The sequence below is a fragment of the Capra hircus genome, chromosome 8 (genome assembly GCF_001704415.2).
Source record: "Capra hircus breed San Clemente chromosome 8, ASM170441v1, whole genome shotgun sequence".
NCBI lineage: Eukaryota > Metazoa > Chordata > Mammalia > Artiodactyla > Bovidae > Capra > Capra hircus.
This window is the reverse complement of record NC_030815.1, coordinates 46,573,113-46,593,030: the sequence shown is the minus strand read 5'-3', so window position 1 is coordinate 46,593,030 and position 19,918 is coordinate 46,573,113. Positions and strand designations below refer to the sequence as shown.

General features: G+C 40.5%; 1 protein-coding gene across 11 annotated transcripts in view; it reads left to right on the top strand.

Moving 5' to 3' along the window:
• TRPM3 (transient receptor potential cation channel subfamily M member 3) overlaps positions 1-19,918 on the top strand; it is a 608,518-nt gene that overhangs the window by 505,449 nt on the left and 83,151 nt on the right. For 6 of the 11 annotated variants that reach the window (XM_005683743.3, XM_005683729.3, XM_018052061.1 and 3 more), the window contains 8 exons: positions 1,281-1,331; positions 8,555-8,590; positions 8,752-8,892; positions 10,244-10,273; positions 11,056-11,345; positions 11,974-12,202; positions 14,732-14,899; positions 19,565-19,705. In XM_005683743.3, the coding sequence (XP_005683800.2) occupies positions 1,281-1,331; positions 8,555-8,590; positions 8,752-8,892; positions 10,244-10,273; positions 11,056-11,345; positions 11,974-12,202; positions 14,732-14,899; positions 19,565-19,705 (1,086 nt within the window). The remainder of the gene's footprint in view (positions 1-1,280; positions 1,332-8,554; positions 8,591-8,751; positions 8,893-10,243; positions 10,274-11,055; positions 11,346-11,973; positions 12,203-14,731; positions 14,900-19,564; positions 19,706-19,918) is intronic. The other 5 variants (XM_005683725.3, XM_005683732.3, XM_005683741.3 and 2 more) reach the window with 1 other exon arrangement.

Genomic DNA, 19,918 nt, shown 5'->3' with positions numbered 1-19,918 from the left:
AGAATTTACTGACACTGTTCAAGATCTTCCAACACAGTCACCAGATTTAGCGAATAAAAATATAGAATTCCCAGTTAGATGTGAATTTAAGAAAAACAACAAATAATTTTTAGTATGTCTCAATTATTGCATGAGACATACTCAAAATTATTTGTTGTTATTGGTCAAAATGCACAAGTTTCCAAATTTATTTATAAAATAAGTCATGAGAATGTAATGTACAACACAGTGACTATAGTTAATATATTGCATATTTGAACGTTGCTAAGAGAGTAGATCTTTATGGTCCTTGGCACAAGAAAAAAATTGGGAATTATGTATGGCGACAGATACCAAAGAGACACTGTAATGATCATTTTGCCACATATGCAAATAACAAATCATTTACATTGTATGCCTGAAAGTAATATGTTACATGTCAGTTATACCTCTATAAAAAGATGAGAAAACATAAAAACAGAAGAAGTTGTAAATCAAAAGATTAAGAGATGTAGTTACATTTAAAACTTTTAATTTGATACATAAAAAATACATGAATACCAAAGAGAACTACAAAATAGACCATCAATATGACAAGAAAAAAACAGTTCAACATTAAGAATTAATAAAATGAATGAAAGTTAAAACAAATAAAAAGAAATTATTCATTGTCTCTCTGGAATTCAGATTTAACTAGGCATCCTCTATTTCATCTGGAATTCCTATCCTGAAAGACAAGAGGATAGCAAACTGCCTACTTCATTGTAGTCTTACCTTAAGCAAACAAACTTTTTTTTTTTTCCGCACAATGGCAGAGTTGAATGTTGTGATGAAGACTGTTTGGCCCACAGAGTCTAAGATATTAACCATCTGGCTGTTTACTGAAAAAGTCTGCCAAGCCCTGCTTTAGCCAGTTTCCAATTCATTATGTGTAATAAACAAGTTGCAATTGGCAGTGTGCCAAAGTGTAATTCTAAAGCACTAAATTGGCCCTTGTGTCTCCCCCTGCTCCACAGCTAGCCTCTTGAATGATGTTTTGACCCAGCTGTCATCAGAGTTGATGGCCTGTTTTGCAAAGTTTGAACTTAGAACCTCAAATGCTTTTTCTTGAGGAGCCATAATCCAAAAACCTGCCCCTGTGTTTGTTTAGAAAAGACAGGTACAACTGAGCAACTAGAACAAGGTTCATCTTGATGAACTGCCCCTCCACCAGCCAAAACCCTTCCCTCCAGATCCTTCTTTCCTTGCCAATGAGAGCCCCTGACTAGCAAAACCATTTGATTCTTCTTTATTGTTTTCAGAGACATGGGCCCTCAAACACATTGTACCACTTGGTCAGGGATGTCAAAAAGGTAAGAACCCTCTGGACTGCAGGTCGGAGGCCCTGTCTTGATTGCTTCCTGTGATTAGAAAGTGCCTGTTTTGCATGAGCTGCCGGAGTATTCCTGTCCCTGTCAGAACCCCCTCATTGCTGGACATGGTGTGCGCGTGTGTCTTTTAACTCTGAGACATCTCTGCTTCTAATGCAACTGCGGTTTTATTGCCAGTCTCTGTGGTTTTAGATGCTTTCATCGGACATAATGCTTTGGGATAGTGGAACTCTAGGCTTTCCCCCCATGCTGTGTGGATTTATGCCATCACCTGTACTTTTCCATGTGCTCCTCACGTTTGGGAGCTCATTTCCATGCCATCCAACCAACCATGAAAGGCTTATTTATTTACTAGCTCCTGATACAGTGTATCACTGCCACTTCTAGTATGACACATAAGCATAAGCATAGCTCAAAAAGCCTCAGAAAAACAGAGACTTCAACATAAATATACATCCATTCTGTTAACACTTATTTTCTGTAATATACTTTTTCACATTCATCATCCAGTTTGATGGGGGTGGGGGAAAGTCAATTGGTTTGGATCTAGTAGGTTTATTCCCAATTTAGAAATGAGGTTGAAACACAAGGAGGTGAGAACTATCTTGAGTGGTTGGTAAGGAGCTAGAATTAGAACTCAGATCCTTTGATAATCATTATTATTATTATTAATTGGAGAAGGAAATGGCAACTCACTCCAGTACTCTTGCCTGAAAAATCCCATGGATGGAGAAGCCTGATAGGCTACAGTCCATGGTGTTGCAAAGAGTCAGGCAAAGTAATGGTACCTAAGGTTTAGTGATGACTAAGTGTGTGACATTAATCTGAGCTTTCTATGTGTCTTAGCTTACTTTATCTTCACAAAAATTATATGAAGTAATTATTTTACTATTATTATTTTTATTATATAGTGTTATCCCCATTTATAGATGAAAAAATGAGGCACAGGGAGGTTACATTTAATCCTAACCAGGTAGTTGTTCTTTTGCCCTGTACAAACTCTTTCCAAGGTAGCTTCAATTCTGAACCCTTGACCGGGTTCCCAGAAAATGACGTTTTCATTCCAAAAGTTAAGAATAGGCGGTGGGACCTCCCCTACCCTATGTACATGCACAGACGCACACACAGACACATATACCCACCTACCAGTTGGTCTCAATTCTTTGCCAAAGTCCATAGGACATACTCAAAAAAATCTATAAAGTGAGGTTAAAAAATAAGAGTGCCACTCCTTTATCTCATAGGAAGACATAAGCCAGAACTACCCTTTAGGTGTCCTGTAGTCACTTACTAATTTTTCCCTTTGAAAGGCCAAGCAGAGGCCCTGGGGCTACTTATAATATACTATTAACCAGTTGGACTTTGCTGGTAATGAGTAAAGGGTACAAAAAGCCTTCTTCTGATGGCCCTTAGAAACTTTCCTCTCACTCCATACAATCCTACTGAAAAATTTCTCATCTGTGCAAGTGAGTGAAGCCTGTAGTTCCTTCAAAGCAAGGGAAATAGAGGCTGCGCCATCTGTACATTTTACCAAGATCACACCTTTCCATAGCTTGCCCCATTTCAAGCCATAAGCGTACCTGCCCTCTCAACAAGCCCATTTCTCTTTTCTTCAAGTCTTCCTATTTAGTTTAATTTATCTTGAATTAAAATCACCTGGAAACTAAACAGAGGGAAGTATCTCAGAAGATAAGGTGTACACACCTAGCATATATTCTTTGTCAAGGTACTTGTTGCTCATGTTCAATAGAATGTTTTAGTTTTTCTGAAATTATAAAAAGTAAAATGTTCCCCTTTCCTTAATCTAGTCTGTGTCCCTGAAGGAATTATGAGGCTCTCTGAAGAGACAGCTGCGCGTTTGCCCTTCTGTCCCAGTCCCTGGCCAGTCCAGGCCTTCAGAGTTGCTCATCTGCCTCCATCACCCAGTTGTCTTGCTTGATTTTCAGAGATTTTTACAGTTAGGTTCTACTGAAACTAAATGATCAAAACCTCTCCTAAAAGGTTCTCTTCCTCTTTCTTTTTTCTGGAACCCTATTAACTGCCTCTTACATTTGCTTACATTTACTAGAAGACATGTAGAGTGTTTTTAAGGTGTGGTTTTATTTAACATCTTAGCTGAACGTATACCTCAAAAATAATATAAACTCACTGGAAAGGACAGGATGGTAAGAATTCGGGTGGAAGGACTACCAGTTAAGAGCAGTTTTATTTCTCTTTCAAATGTGATCCCAATACCGGAGCAAGAATATAGTTATATAAGAATTCATTTATTTGCTAATTTAGTAATGGGGAAAAAATGATAACAGATCACTCAAGATAGTACTGAACTTACTTAGAAACAATTTTTCTTGAGAAAAAGAGACTGCCAGTGTGGCTGGGAGAAATGAAAGTCTTTGTCTAGTTTCTTCTCTTGGGGAGAAATAGGGGCAGGAAATGCAGACTCCATTTATTTTTATGATAAAGGTGAGTGTCCGACTACTGGAGAGCAAGAAAGAATCACAGTGGTAGTCAAAGGAGCTGGCAGTGTCTACGTTTTATGGGTGAAAGGAGCTAAAAATGAGGTTTTTCTGTTTGTGTTGTTTTTAAGAAGTGAATGAGAAAGAAATTAATATTGGCACACACCTTCAGAAGGTTTCAGATGACTTCCAGCAATTTATGCCAATAAGATATGCAAAATCTACAAAGATGAGTTTTAAAATGCTAAGAAAATCTTGATCAGTTCAAACAATTTTCAAAATTAAGGAACATAATAATTAGCATATGCTTGTGCTTTACAGTTATAGGACTTTATGTACATATTAGTTGATTTAATCTATTATGACAAAAAATTAATCAGTAAGTGATAAGTACAAAATGAATGCGGTTCAAAAGTTAGAAACACAGCCCGGACCTTAAACATAATGATTGATAACCTGTCTATTAAATGTAAATAACATTTATGAACCCAGAGAATACATTTAGGAATTATCATACCATCATTAAGTTAATCAGGATATCTCCAAGTCCAACTGTCCTTTGAAATCAACAGAATTGAATGTGGCGAATTTGAAGCTAGTTTCAAAATCTCAAATTACTTCTATCAAGAGAGCAATCTGAGAGTAGTGAAGTAGAGTTAGTATTCCACATCAACCAGAAATTTAAAATGATACCAGCCAGCCCAGTTCCCTGAGCCATTTTCGTGCATAATCCACCGGATGTACCAATGCTTTCATATTATACCAGAGTGGCCTGAGTCTGTCTGCTTTTCCATGAAATCTAACTTGCCATTTTAGTAGCTGTCTGCTCAGCTTGTGCCTCTGTATGTTTTAAAGGTAGTTTTTCTTTCTTAAATTAAATGTACTAATGCTTCAGATTACCTGAATTATCCCTCCCCATAAAGAAGGGTGATATTTGAACATTATATAGGAAGAGAGGTGAAATTATGATAATAAAATTCATCTATATGGGAATCAAGACCCAGCACTCTGCAGGATTTTAAAGCAAAAGCATTTCAGACACACTCTGGTAAAGAAAGGAAGTTTTCATAACTCTGTCTGCTAAATTTATGCAAATTTACCAAAGCATTCTTAATTTTCAAAAGAATGGTTGCCCAGTCTACTGGCATGCCATACATTGAGGGAGTGTCCTCTTTTCCCAGGAATTTTCACCAGGATGGTCTTTTCTCCATTCTCCCTTAGTAAATCTGACAACCAGCTATCATTTTATACCTTGCATATATCAGAAGGAAACAGTCTTCTTTGAAGGCTTGTTATGAGTTTCAAAGAAAAAAAGTTTCCTAAACAGCTGAAATCTGATAGTGATATCATGAATTGACATCTGAAAAACAGAGTGCATTTAGAAAAGCATATCTAATAAATGAATTCAAATTATTCTTTTAATTAAAAGACATCCTTAGGCATGGCACAGATTAAAATTTAGCTTCAGAGTTGTGGCTCATGGCATGAAAAAAGACAACATTTTCAAGTTGTCAAATTTACCTATCCATAGGTCAAAACCTCTCTATTTTACTCTCTGGACCAAATTATTTGAATCCTGTGGCTTGCTATGTGTTGCTAAGGCATGAAATGGGAAATAAGTGTTCAGGTTTTACCAGTTATCAAAGTAATTACCAAAAAGGGGGAGCAGGGAATAACAGAAACAGCAGGCAGAATGAATATTACTCCAGTATATCAATTTCCTCTTTGAAAAGGAACCGAGCAAAGGAAGACTCCTCCAGAGGTTTTTGGACATTACCTGTGGAATACGAGGTGGCATTTTTTCTACTTTTTTTTTTCCCCAAAAAGGAAGTGGATGTTATGAGTACAACTGCATCCCTACCTAACCATTTACCCTCCCTTTTCTCTAAGCCTCTATCTCTACTAACCAAATTCCAGGGATTATTGGAAACTGCATCAACTCTGCAAGCTCTGGACAGGTCTTTGCCCAGTGACCTGGCAGCAGAGATATAAGAGCAGCCTGCCAGGTAGTGATCCAACAACTGAACCTTTAGAAAAAGGACCTTGAAGTAATCGTGTCCACATCGCCTGTTTTCAGAGTGCAAACTGAACCAAGTACAGAGAGACCCCTCATTGCCTTGGGTTAGGTGACCATCGCCCTCTGGGGGTCAAACAGAATTCAGGCTAGTTCCTTTCAGGCCACCACCCAGAATAGTCACAGAATCTTTTCTTCTGCTTCAGACCAGACTGTTCAAAAATCACTCTGAAATAATCAAGCTTTATATAAGAAATCTTTAGGAAAAGTATATTCCATCACCTGTTTTGGTAGTGAGTAAACCTATCAGCCCTTTATTAATTTGCATAAAATTCTGTAAAACATCACCAATGTTTATAGAATATTTGCAAAAACATGTTGCCCCTTAAAATTTTTTATTTATTTTGAATTTTACTATTATCTCTTTCCTGATACCCACTCTTATATCTCAAAAGCATAAACATCATCATTTAATATTGGTCTTCAGGCAATATTGATTCTTGTTCTTAGAATACAAACTAATGTTCACACATGGTTTCTCAAAAGAAAATATATAGGTAGTAGGCTCACTATTACCCACATTTTAAATTTAGAAAATTGTTAGAAGGTTTAAAAATAGGCACAAATTCATAGACTCACTATGATTGTTGTTCGGTTGCATTACAATAAACCTTTGTTGCGGCGGGGCAGGGGGCAGGGCGGGGAGAGGTCCTGAAACCTGGCACTTGGGCATTACAGACCACAAAGGACATGGAGTTCAGCCCCTTTTACTGGGAAGAAAACTGAGGCCTTGAGGGAAAGTGGATGATTTGTGAAGGATGGACAGAATCCAGAGCAGTTGACGTGCAGCCAGTGCTCTTTCCCCTTCCAGCCTCACGGTGCCAAGGAAAATAGCACAGATGGGGTGAGCCTCCTCTGCAAGTCACCCTTGTAGGAGCCAAATGCACAGGAGATGAGGCTGACCCGCACGCCCAAAGCAGCTCTGGGGCACTGCTAATAATAGCCTCACATGACTGTCCAGTAAGAGCCAGACAATATGGAAACTGCAATCTTGTTAACCTGCCCAAAATAATGGAGAAAAAGGGTTGCACAGGTAATATTCTTAAATTCAGTTTAGCACTTATGGAAAGGAAAATACATGAAAAGTTACTATCTTAAATCTTTCTCCAAGTTCTGTTTTAAAGGAACCGGATGATTTGGTCTTTCTTGATAGCCTGAGGATAGCTAGAGCTTTCCCACCCAGGAATGACTGGGTGGGAATGTTACTGAGACTGTAATACTGAAGAACCCAAATTGAGACTTGATCCCAAATACACTGATTAATTTCAATGTTTTACTTATTCACATTTTTACCCCTCCTCCCCAAAAATATCTTGAATGCCTACCATACACCAGGCATTGGGAATGTGAAGATAAATAAGACAGTTAAAAATAGGAAGCTATAAGTTTGATGGTAGGATACAGTTGGCCACCTCTGATTCTGAATCCCTTTCAGATGATTGCTCTTGCCCAAGGATAACTGAGACCCACCTTCATAAACTAATTTCCTAGTGACAATGATTATCTTCGTACACTTTGAATTTCCCAATGCTGCTGTGTAACCCCATCTGAACTTTATGTAGTAGACTCCGAATCACCTGGACAGCTCATAAAGTGCACAGCATCTCATACTTGAAGCAAGACAGGGTCCAGACCTTTGCGGTGTCACATTTCCCTGGTGGTTCAAATGCCACAAGGCTCGAAAACTACCACTGCTATGAGCTATTTCCATGAAGCAGCAGGAATTTCACACAGCATCCTGAATGGATCCTCCATTAAAGACAAATCCCAAAGTGGATGCAGTCCTCCGGCCCCTCCAAAATAAATCTAAGAAGACAGCGTGCCAGGCTTCCTACACACGTGACACCTCTACCATTCATGGTGCAGAGCACACTTCTGCACCAGGGAACTAAACCTTTCAGATAGTGAGATCTGATCAGCTGTACCCTTTGGAACTCACCGTGAGCTCAGAATTTCCCACAAATAGCTAATTCTTCCATCACCTAACAAAGCAAAGATTTTCCTCAGGCGACACAGAAGTCCCTTTTGAAGTAGAAACCAATAATGAGGAGATAATAATAATAACTCTTCTGTTTTTGCATCTATATGTACAACATTAAACTTACACCATAGCTCTAGATCTTTAAGAAGCACTATTCTCTGAAAGAAAATATGAAAAACCTCTTTAATTTTGGAGAAATAAATATTCTATTGATAAAACTTCTCTTCTTTCACTCCTCTTTCTTCTTTAAACACAAGTGATGTTCATAAAAGTCTTTGTCATAACATCCATCATGCTCTCCTTTTATTAAAAAGGTGCCAATTTTTAAAAAATTGTTAATAGAAGTTTTGTATAAAGGATATTCCAGCTCTCAGCATATTTCACCTGATGCAGTCCCTGGTAATAACAACTACTTTCTGGAAGGAGTCTTCACTTAGGGAGTGTGAAGAAATAAATGATCAGCAAGAGGCCGGTAACAGGCCTGGGTCTGAGGCAGAGCAGTGAGGAGGTCTGGGGGAGCATCTGGGAACCTAGTTCCTTAGTGGCTGGGAGTGATAGAATTTGCCATTTGTGTTTCTTTCTGCTACACTGGTGTTTTTTTCTCCCCAGCTGAAGACTTGAATAAATATTTTGATTTTCTGTTATTGCCAACGATTACTGCATCTTCTTATTTAACTTATGTCTTCTTTCCAAGCGAGAATATCCAGGTTTCGGTTGGATCTATTTTAAGGTGAATTGATTAACCAGCATAATAATACATACATATGTTTCTTTTTAATTATTATTATTATTATTATTTTAGTCTAAAATAGTTACAGAACACACGGAGTAGAATCCCTAGTAAACCCCGCTGTCTCTCGGATGTGTGTGTGTTCCGTTCTTCCCTGGTAGGGGAACCTGCCCCCAGACTACAGAATCAGCCTGATCGATATTGGCCTGGTGATCGAGTACCTGATGGGAGGGGCTTATCGCTGCAACTACACGCGCAAGCGCTTCCGGACGCTCTACCACAATCTCTTTGGCCCAAAGAGGGTGAGGCTGGCTGCAATTCCATTTCCTCGATTCCGGGGAGGTCTAGGGTGCAGTAGATTTGGAGTGTGGCTGCTTCCTTGTCTGAGAGGGGGAAATCAGATGAGAAGGCAGCTGTTCTGCCTCTTCTTCCCTCTGCCATCAAATCTGTTTAAAAAAGAAAAAGAAAAAAAAAAGTACTGAGCGTTACATTCTTTCTTTTCCTCACTAGATCCAATTCAAATCAGAAACTGGCATTGAAAGTGAACCTTTTTTAGCTTCTATACATGCTGTGAATTGAGATGACATGCTCAACTTCTAAATAAGTCTTTTGGTACATTAAAAAAGTAGTTTTTTCATTTTAAAAAGTAAACAATGATCAGAGAATAGTAATATATTCAAATAATCAGACGGTAAAGAATCCGTCTGCAATGTGGGAGACCTGGACTCGATCCCTGGGTTGAGAAGATCCCCTGGAGGGGGCCATGGCAACCCACTCCAGTATTCTTGCCTGGAGAATCCTCATGGACAGAGGAGCCTGGCGGGCTACAGTCCATGGGGTCACAAAGAGTCGGATACAACTGAGTGATTAAGCACACCACACAACACAATCTTATCTACTTTATCGGTGTTCAAGATTTTTGGTCTTGAGATCTATCTATACCTTTAAAATTACTGAGGACTCCCCCTAGTGCTTTCTATCTATGTGAGCTCTATTTAGCTCTATAACTGGCTGAGATGCCTTCTCTCCCATCTTGATCTGCACCTGTTTTGCACATTCCCAGTGTAACCAGTGGTGCTGCTGTGTGTGCTTATACTTTCCATGCCACTGAGTGCCCTTTGACCTCAACAAATGTCCCTCTGGCCCCATTCACCCTTGCTCTACTGGTCAGCAGCAAAGAGAGAGAGCCAGCATGAATCATCTCAACATATAGTATTTCTGAATGATACCCCAAGTCTCCATATTACAGCGGACTCTCCGAGGTTTGAGGAACACCTCATCATTTGATTGAATGTCTCATTGTTCACTCAAGTGCTTGATGTCTAGAAGATGTCGACCAAGCAGGATGATTTTAGAAAGATGGAAAAAATCTTGGTCTATAAAAGAGATTATAAGCCTGCAGGGTCTACCCTTTAGGCAATCTCATTATACCTCTCTAGTTTCCTAATTTTCTATAATTCACCAAAGTCACTAAATTTGTATTTCTCTTAGAATTTCCGTAAAGAGCTCCCCCCATGGTGTTTTATTTAGTGAAATGAATAAATACTATATGATAAAATAGATTTGTTCCATTACCTGTTTAAGATACATTAGGATTCTTTTCTTACCTCTATAAAGAAAGATCTAACTTTGTCCATAAAATTTTTTTAACAGCCCAAAGCCTTGAAACTGTTGGGAATGGAGGTAAGTGTTTGTTCAAATTATTAGTGTCAATTATTTATTCTCTTTATTACATGTTTTAAATATATATATAAGTTCATTCCAGTGGTAGGACTTAGTACATGATTCTGAAATAAGAAAGTGACATTTTTCCCAGTGACAAGGGGGTAGGTCACAGTAGCTTTGAAAATTCTATCATGAGGTTATATTAGCATTGCAAACAAAAGTAAATCATATTTGAAATACTAACTTGAAAACCAAGAAAGCATATAGGTTCCAGTAAGTGAAATCTACTCACGGGTAGATTACAAATGGCAACAGACCCAAAGGCCAGAAATTCTTCACAAATGCATCTAATGAAGTATGCGGAAACTCGAGATAGAGTATATGTCTCCCATTTTCTGTTCATGTGGTTATTATCCTGTATCCAATTGCAAGTATAGGATGTCCTTGTCATTTTAGCAGAAAGGGTAATGCTGTCCATCACGAGGTACAAATGACCCTACCTGTAGAGGAAAAGAATAGATGAAAGTTTTATTTTTTTTAAAGTCCATTGAAAAAGACTTGTTAATTAAAGTCTAACACTGACATGTTCTCATAGGACTGTGCTTCTGCATTTATTATAGCTTGTTTTAAAGTTAGGCATGCATGAACTTGTGAGTTCTTTTAGAACAGAAGCTAGGATCGTTCATTTCTTTCTGTATCTATCCCAGGGCTGGGCTAGTAGTAGATACACAGGAACTATTTACTGAATTGATTGGATTCATCTCTAACTTCATCTCTATGTTTTTTCCCTAAAATTACAGGATGATGTTCCCTTGAGGCGAGGAAGAAAGACAACCAAGAAGCGTGAAGAAGAGGTGGACATTGACTTGGATGACCCTGAGATCAACCACTTCCCTTTCCCTTTTCATGAGCTGATGGTGTGGGCCGTCCTGATGAAGCGGCAGAAGATGGCCCTGTTCTTCTGGCAGCACGGCGAGGAGGCCATGGCCAAGGCCCTGGTGGCCTGCAAGCTCTGCAAAGCCATGGCCCACGAGGCTTCTGAGAACGACATGGTAGATGACATCTCTCAGGAGCTAAACCACAACTCCAGGTTGGACAGTCCAGCAAATGGGGTGGTCAGGGGAAGAGAAGGGAAGATGGGCCCCAAATACTGGTTGTCTGAGCTACCCAGTACTTTAAGAGGAGGCAGTATGAACCCAATGGTGCACACAGAAGATGGACACAGACAGTTAACATCTATGGTACACAGTGCTAGATACAGAGGTACACACAGATGCATAGATTTCGTTTCACCCTCTCAACTGCCCCAAGAGGTAAGTCCCCTTAAAATACATACCTTACACCTACAGAAAATGAGACTGAGAATTTATGTAACTCGTCCAAGATCACACACTTGTGGTTGACAAGGCTTAACTGAACTGAGGTCTGTTGCATTTAAGAAGATACACCGTACTCTGATTGGTGAATCTGCCTTACCCATCCGTAAATTTGGAGCCCTGAGTGCAGGGATCGTGACTAATTTGACTTACACCCCCATTTCTAAACTCCATATCTGGCACACAGTAGACGCTTAATGGTGTTGGCTGGGTGAATGAGTGAATAGACTAGACCCCATAAGGAACGACCAAACCACACATGGCTTGGTCACTGGGTTGCCCCTTTCAGCATCTAGGTCTCCAAGATCGCCAAAAGACAGCTCCTCATGTTCTCTCTTTCAGGGACTTTGGCCAGCTGGCCGTGGAGCTCCTGGACCAGTCCTACAAGCAGGATGAGCAGCTGGCCATGAAACTGCTGACGTATGAACTGAAGAACTGGAGCAATGCCACGTGCCTGCAGCTTGCGGTAGCTGCCAAACACCGTGACTTCATCGCACACACGTGCAGCCAGATGTTGCTCACAGACATGTGGATGGGTCGGCTCCGGATGCGCAAGAACTCGGGCCTCAAGGTCAGTGCTCCCAGAAGGCTCAGTCGGCTATGAGGCCCAGGGGTTGGTGGGAGTTTTCCAAGCCAAATCTGCAGTGGTAGTAGGCGTCCTCTTAACTCAGGAGGGGACTTCTAAGCCCCAACTATGCATCAGAATCTTCTGTATAATGGGGCTTTTGTAAAATATGGAAACGAGGGCTGACCCCAAATTCTGCTAAATCAGAACATCTAGGTAGACTTCCTGCCAGTCCAGTGGTTAGGACTCCATGCTTCCACTGCAGGGGGCACAGGTTTGATCCCTTGTCGGAAAACTAAGATCCCACCTGCCATGTGGCCAGACCAAGAGGGGAAAACCAAAAAAAAGAGCCTCTAGAGATGGTATGCATAGACCAGTAATACTTCTCAGAAGACCCAAAGGTGACAGTCACGCACCGGTACCATAGAAGGTATCATTTGCTCTGTCACAAGCCATGGAGATACTCACCTAGACAACCTTTTACCTCCATGCAAGCCTGAACACCTTGGCCCTCCCTTGGCACCATGTCATAAAGAGACACTGGCTCCTATCAGCTATACTTAAGAAATTTTTTAAATGAAATAAAAATGAGATAGATTTATATGTAAAGATGTTGTCAGATAATCCTGATCTATTCTTCAGTGAAGAAAAACAAGCTGCAGACCAATATATAGCCTGAGACCTGTTGTTTTTTAAAGTGCCTGTACATGTATAGTTCTATCCATATAACTTCATATCTTCAAAAAACAAAAAGGATACACAGTAAACTTTTTGTAGTGCTTATCGCTGGGGTTGAAAATACAAGAAATAGGATAATCAATGGCTTTTGATTTTTTTATGTTTTCTTCTGTGTTTTACAAGAAAAACATTAAACTGAAAAGTTTTTTAAAAGACAAAATGGGTCATCCCCGTGCACCAGCTCCAAACATGCTGTATCCTGCATCAGACATAGACTGGCGATTCAATTCTTAAATGATAGTATACATGTTAGAATGTCATTCTCCCAAATCATCCCACCCTCTCCCTCCCTCTGAGTCCAAAAGTCCATTATACACATCTGTGTCTCTTTCCAGGGGGGTTCATGTTTGGGAACGCATGTAAAAATTAAAGATTTTAAAATTTAAAAAATAAATAAATAAATAAAAATTAAAAAAAAATAAAAAAAAGAAAGACAAAATGGGGAAAGGAAGAGACTGAAGAATGTTTAAAAATGTTTTACTTGTTTAGTTTGTAGCTGTTGCAACTGAAACCAGCCAGGCTTACAGTTACCTAGAACAACCTGATCTAGAGGACTCTGAGTTCAGTCCAAATCAAAAGGGCCACCAAACCAGAGCAATCTGCTGAGGCCACCCTGATAGAACCAGCACCTCTCCCCCACTTCACTCTGTCTGTGGGATCTTGGCCCAGAGTCACAGAAGGGTTCCATGAAGTGGGTCATGGGCATTCCAGCACCACACCACAAACAATGCCAAAACTGGCTCTCAGCTCTGAGGACAGGGTGTCGTGTCCCCTGAAGGCTGCCAGGCCTGCCATCTGAGCCTTCCCAGGCTTGCCAGGCACCCTGAGGCCGGGTCACCACTTTCCCCTTTCCCTTAGCTGCTCTCAGGTCCCTGGGCACTGAAGCACAGGCTGTCCTTGCCTTCCTACTTGAGGATCATTTTTACTTGCCCTTCATGACCTCTCTTAGCCCGTCATTTTGGTGCACTTTCTTCAAGGAGGGTTGAACTCAGAAGCTTGTACATAAACCATTTTGGGATTGAGGGAAGAGATGGGAGAAGATTTAGGGAGCACAAATCAGGTGTCAGAAACTTGGTCCCAGGAAACAATAAGGTTCTGGATCTCTCTTGTGGTTGATAGTGAAACACAGTGCTGGGCCTCCTGGGGCATGGTGCAGGGGGCTTCTCATAGTGATACAGAGCCTGTGTATGTATGTATGTATGTGTGCGTGTGTGTGTGTGTTTCTGCTGGTTAATACGAAATGCTGAGGGATGCTAAAATGAATAACATGTTTTCTTGCACAGATTTTCTTGAGGTCAATTTAGGACAGTATTTTTTACAGATAACCGGATGATGCATAATCAATTCCACTTGGCATATTAGTAAATAAATGCCAGTGGATATACATATGAATTGATTTCACAAAGCTAAGTGCTTTCACGCTAACTGGGAATCTGAATTTTTCCCTATATTTGCCTTGGGTAGGGTCTTTTTCCTCAGTTTCCTCTGTGCAAAGTAGATGTTAATTGGGTAAGATGTATTTGAGTAAGATGCTTTGTTTTGCCAAAATCAGAATGAGCTACTGTGAGTGTTAACAGTTAACAGCTCCCAGTCATGTGGGCAGAAGGAAGTCTCTTAGCATGAATGTGCTTAGTTATTCAGATATGCAGGTCCTCACTCTGGGCACACCCAACACCCCTATACCCACACATGCACACAAACACAGACCCCACACCCCAGGTGTTCTAATTCTAAGCAACCACCCTTATCTTAATCCTTTAAATGTGATTATTATTATTATCATTATTATTACTTTAGGTAATTCTGGGAATTCTACTTCCTCCTTCAATTCTCAGCTTGGAGTTCAAGAACAAAGATGACATGCCCTATATGACTCAGGCCCAGGAAATCCACCTCCAAGAGAAGGAGCAAGAAGAACCAGAGAAGCCCACGAAGGAAAAAGACGAAGAGGACATGGAACTGACAGTAAGAAAGCACTGTGCAGTTATTACAGGAGGGGAGAGCCACTAACCCACCTCTCCTGTGGGTATGACTTAAGGTTTAGTAACTCTGAGGTCACCTTCCCACCAGTTACTTCCATTTAAGTATTGAGACCAGGGTATTATGAAAGTGTCTTCTTGAGGACTTCCTTGATAGTTCAGTGACAGGTTCAATCCCTGATTAGGGAACTAAGATCCCACATGCTGTGTGCTATGCAACCTCCCCGCCCCCATAAAAAGTGTCCTCTCTATGCATAAGTAACTAAAGGGACTAATTCTAATCCTTTGGCCAGGATAAGTGGCGCTCAACAACCCAGTGAAATTGAAAAGCAAGACACTCTGAAGTTTCCAACTGGGCAATACTTTATAAACAACCAGGTGATGTGACAGTCTTAGCACCTGAAGAGAAAAGGGAATCTGATTTGGGAGCAGTCGGCTCCACTGAGCCGAAACTGTTGTGCTGATCAGAAGCTAAGCCTTTAGCTATCTTCGAGGTCAGGCTCACAAATGCAGGACTAATTGAATTTTGAGGTTTGTATGGAAGGCTTTTATTAGCTCTTCCTGGTATAATTATAGAGCATGGATCCTTTGTTCTGTAGGGGGATTGGGGGCAGCTGGGCATGGGACAGCTTCCCACAACTCTAACTGGAGAGCAGTGTGACTGCCACTGGATTGTATTCAAAGTCTAAAAATATCACAGGCTGTTAAAGGGACAAACAAGGCTTCAGAGCTTTGGTGACATAAGGCAACAACTCCTTAGAACTTCCTGGATATCCCCCAGCCTCCCTATCACTCTGACCAGTGACCGTGATGAGCCAGGAATTGTTTGGGTAGAAAATAAAAACTGGTTTTGCTCAGGTGTCAAAAGGCCTTTGCATTATTATCCTAATGGGAACACCCTGTGAATTGTTTTTCCTCCAGATAAATGCCATTTCCTTCCAGCAGTTTCTTCTTAAAGATCTCTTCGCAGGCACATTCCCAGCCCCAAGTACAACAGTAAATAAGCATCGGGCCACAGCTTTTCACTCACTGAGTTGAAGTCCAATGTTTGCTTTCAGTTTTAGGATCCTTCTATAAATTAGTGGAGGCATCTGCTTCCCTCTATGTTAGGATCAAATGACTGTCTTCCCTAAAGATCTGACCTTAATTTTGGTCTGATTGCCTTCAAGTATAGGAAATCATATTTTAATCATTAGCAGAAACATTGGTGGTAGTAATATCGAATCTTTATTAAATACTTCAGCAGAATCCTGCCCCATCACCTACTCACAGTAGGACCTCAGGCACAGTTTCTTAACCTCTAATAGGAGAATAATAACATTATTATTATTATTAATAGTTCACAGGTACATGTAAACAATGCGAAAAGCTTACATGTAACTAATATTTACTTGTGCCTATCATGAGATAAATGTTTGTTAATGTTGTTATAATGGTGTTAAATGCTTTACTTACACTTACTCATGGAATCCTCAAAGCAAGTTCACAAGGTAGGTACTATTGTTATACCATTTTACAGGTGAGGAAGCTGAGATTCAAGATAGGTTAAGTGGCCCAAGGTTATCCACCTAATTAGTTCCAAGTTAGTTTGACATGGCCTTGACTTTGGCGTACATCCTAGGAGGGCTCAAAGTAGGAAACTAGGAAGGTAGTCAGAAGCTAAAGCAGTATTCTTTCTGGATGGGTCTCAAGGAGGAAAACAAAGAGGCAGCTTTCCTCTCCTGCTCCATTCAGAGTGTTGAGGATCTGATATTTCAAGAAGCCACAATGAAAGGTGCATCTCTGGACTGAAAGCAAATTTTGCTTCCCAGAGAATAGGCCCTGCTGTTGCCCACTGAGAACCCAAGGAGAAGACACCACAGTAGCATTAATGCCTGAGCTGATTCTCCACAGGTTAAAACAGCAGGGAGAATGAAAGGAAGGCAGGGACTAATGGGCTGGCAAAATCAGAGTTGGACAGCACCTTTTTTTAATGTGATGCTTCTTTAGACCCTAATGACAAGTTCTGTTACTGCTGGACCACTGGTCTCAGCTCACTCTGAACAGAATTAGAAAATGCAACTTGTTGACAACTCTGCTTCCTTCATAGGACTGATATCTGAGCTTCTGTGTTAAACCAATATATCCTCTCTTGGAATAGAACATTTTCCCTTGGCCCTTCCAAAGTTGTACATGAAATATCAGCCTCAGTTTGCTTCAGTTTAGTAGCCTTCAATAGCTTAGTTCACCTCAAAGGATCTTTCCCAGACTTGACATCTGTGTCCAGCCAGCAAAGATTCTGAAATCCGTGTTGTGCAGTCTTGTCTGTATTCAACCCTGTTGCAATCTGCTTTAAGAAATGTAGCCAAAGGAAATGTTTGACTACTGGAAAAAGAAGTCAACAAAATCAGCACATTAAGCTGCTTAGGCTGGAATTAATGAAATGCCAAAAGTGCTTTACTTAAACCATCAAGGAAAAGCCTCTTAGAAATGCACTCACTTTGAAATATTTGTTAATATTTAAGGCAAAATAGATTGTTCTGTTTTTCTTTTTGTTTTACCTGCCTTGCCAGGTAAGTGTCTTGAATTTTGCCTAATAAAGTATCAATACATCCAGAGACCAAGGGCATTGTTGTAACTGTTGAAAAAGCCACGGTCCCTCGAGTTTATCCCAAGATGCTATTCTCTGAGATGCCTAAAACCCTCCAGGCTGCCTTTACTCTCATTTAAGTGTCTACCAAAATGTATTCTGAGCCTGTATTTTTGAGCATATAAATAAAAAGAAGTAGGATAGTTGTGTTACATAGACTATAAATTATAGAAGGCAAACATCATGTACTTTTAGAGTTTCTTGAGGTTAATGATCGATATTTGTAGAACCCTATTGCTGTCTAGTATCTATCATGAAGATTGATTCAGCTCACTGATCAAAATAAATACTTAGATAGGCCATAGTATGGAGTCTTACTTATTCATTAGTTCAAGGTACTTTTCCAGCCAGAGGGTCAATAAAGGAATGGAAATTACCCTCTCCTGTAATTCTCTGGTTACAGGTAAATCATTTGTGATTGTTACATATTTAAGTAAAGTGAATACTTGAGGTAATGACAGAAATAGTTGAAACTAATATTTCATATTGTGCGTAAGGTGGTTTGAAGCCAGAAGCACCTATTGGTTGTCTCTGTTACCAACTTCAGGGTAAATTATTTTGGTGATTAGATCTTCAACTATAAACCCTTATTCCTAGTACTGTTTCTTCTCCCAAGCCCTTGTCAGTCTCTGAGTAGTTGTAAGATTCTACCCCGTTCTCACACTTAATAAAAGTTTCCTTTGCCAAACATTGTAGAACTAACCTTGCTTAGAACAGCATAGAAAGAATTAAAGCCAAGAAATTATGGTGTAATAGACCCCTAATATCACACTTTTTTCTGGTGAGAGATCCCAACTAAATCATTTCAGTCAAGAGAATCTGAGAAAGTCTTAGTTCACTTTAAAGACCAGCTAGTATTTACTGGGGCTTCCCTGACGGCTCAGTGGTAAAGAATCTGCCTGCCAATGCAAGAGATGCAGATTTGATCCCCAGGTAAAGAAGATCCCCTGCAGAAGGGAGTAACCACCCACTCCAGTATTTTTGCCTGGGAAATCCCAGGGACAGAGGAACCTGGCAGGCTACAGTCCACGGGGTCGCAAAAAAGTCAGACATGTCTTAGCAACTAAACAACAACAATATTTACTGAGCACTTATTAATGCCAGACGCTGATTGATTTGTAGACCAACCCTCTATCAGGCGCTATTACTACCCTTATTTAACAATTAAAGAAACTAAATCTCAGAGAGGTTAAAATAATTTGCCCAATGTGCCGCAGATGCTAAGTGTCCAGATTAGGACCACTCCTCTTTCTGAACGTCTGCCTGTTTTCAAGTTCTGCCTTTTTTGTGACGTTTAATCACTGTTGTTCCTGCTGCTGTCAATAGTGAGAAGGAAATAATTGATTTAAGGAAATCTGCAACAACTTAAAAATGAGGTCCTTCTCAAGTCAGGCCTGACTTCTAGTCCCGCCTGGTTGACTCTCCCATGCAGAGGAATGTAGTGTGCCCAGGAATCACCAAACTAAGGCTTCGCAGGGTTTGAAATCAGGAAACCAAGGCATATGCCTAAAAGTTGAGTAGATGCTCATAACCTAAGCTCAGGCACTTCAGATAACTAAACCTCTTGAATATCCATAGCCTTTGGACAAATAAGGCATTACTAGTCTAAGGTATCCTTAAGAGCCATTAGCATGAGTAGAGAACCCAAACCTGCTTGTCTCATGATAAAGCGAAAAAAGGGGTTGGGAAGAACGAGAGGTTCCTGGTCTTTCCAGGTTATGCTCTTTCTGTCTCTCAGAACTTTGGGTATCTTCCAACACCTCATCTTCCAGAGGTTCCAGGGAGGAAGAGACGAGGACAATCAAGAAATATCCCTAAGGCCTTCCATCCCAGGCAAAGGATATACAGAGTCCATGTATAATGCAGACACACACCTAGAGAAGCACAATCTCCAAACCTCTGAGGACCCTGAACAAAGCTCTCAGGTTCTGGGAACACACTTGCCCGTCTGTACAATGAGCATGTTGAACTGCCTGCTCTCCAGAACCCTGCTGTGATGCTGTGGGTCCTCTTCCACCGTAGGCGATGTTGGGAAGAAACAACGGGGAGTCCTCCAGGAAGAAGGATGAAGAAGAAGTTCAGAGCAGACACCGGTTAATCCCCCTGGGCAGAAAAATCTATGAATTCTACAATGCACCCATTGTGAAGTTCTGGTTCTACACTGTAAGCATCTTTCCTTTTCTCGTTTTTAATGGATGGCCACAAAGAGCCAGCATCAGTTGCTCATGCACCCGGGTGGTTTCTTCTGCGAGTCATAATATAAGGACCACACAGGCAGGAATAACAGTCCTAAGACCTTGCTTTTTCCTATAGCTTTGCAAGATTTGTGGAGCTTGTGAGGCAGCTTCCACAGTTTCTACATTTCTCCTCCTTGCG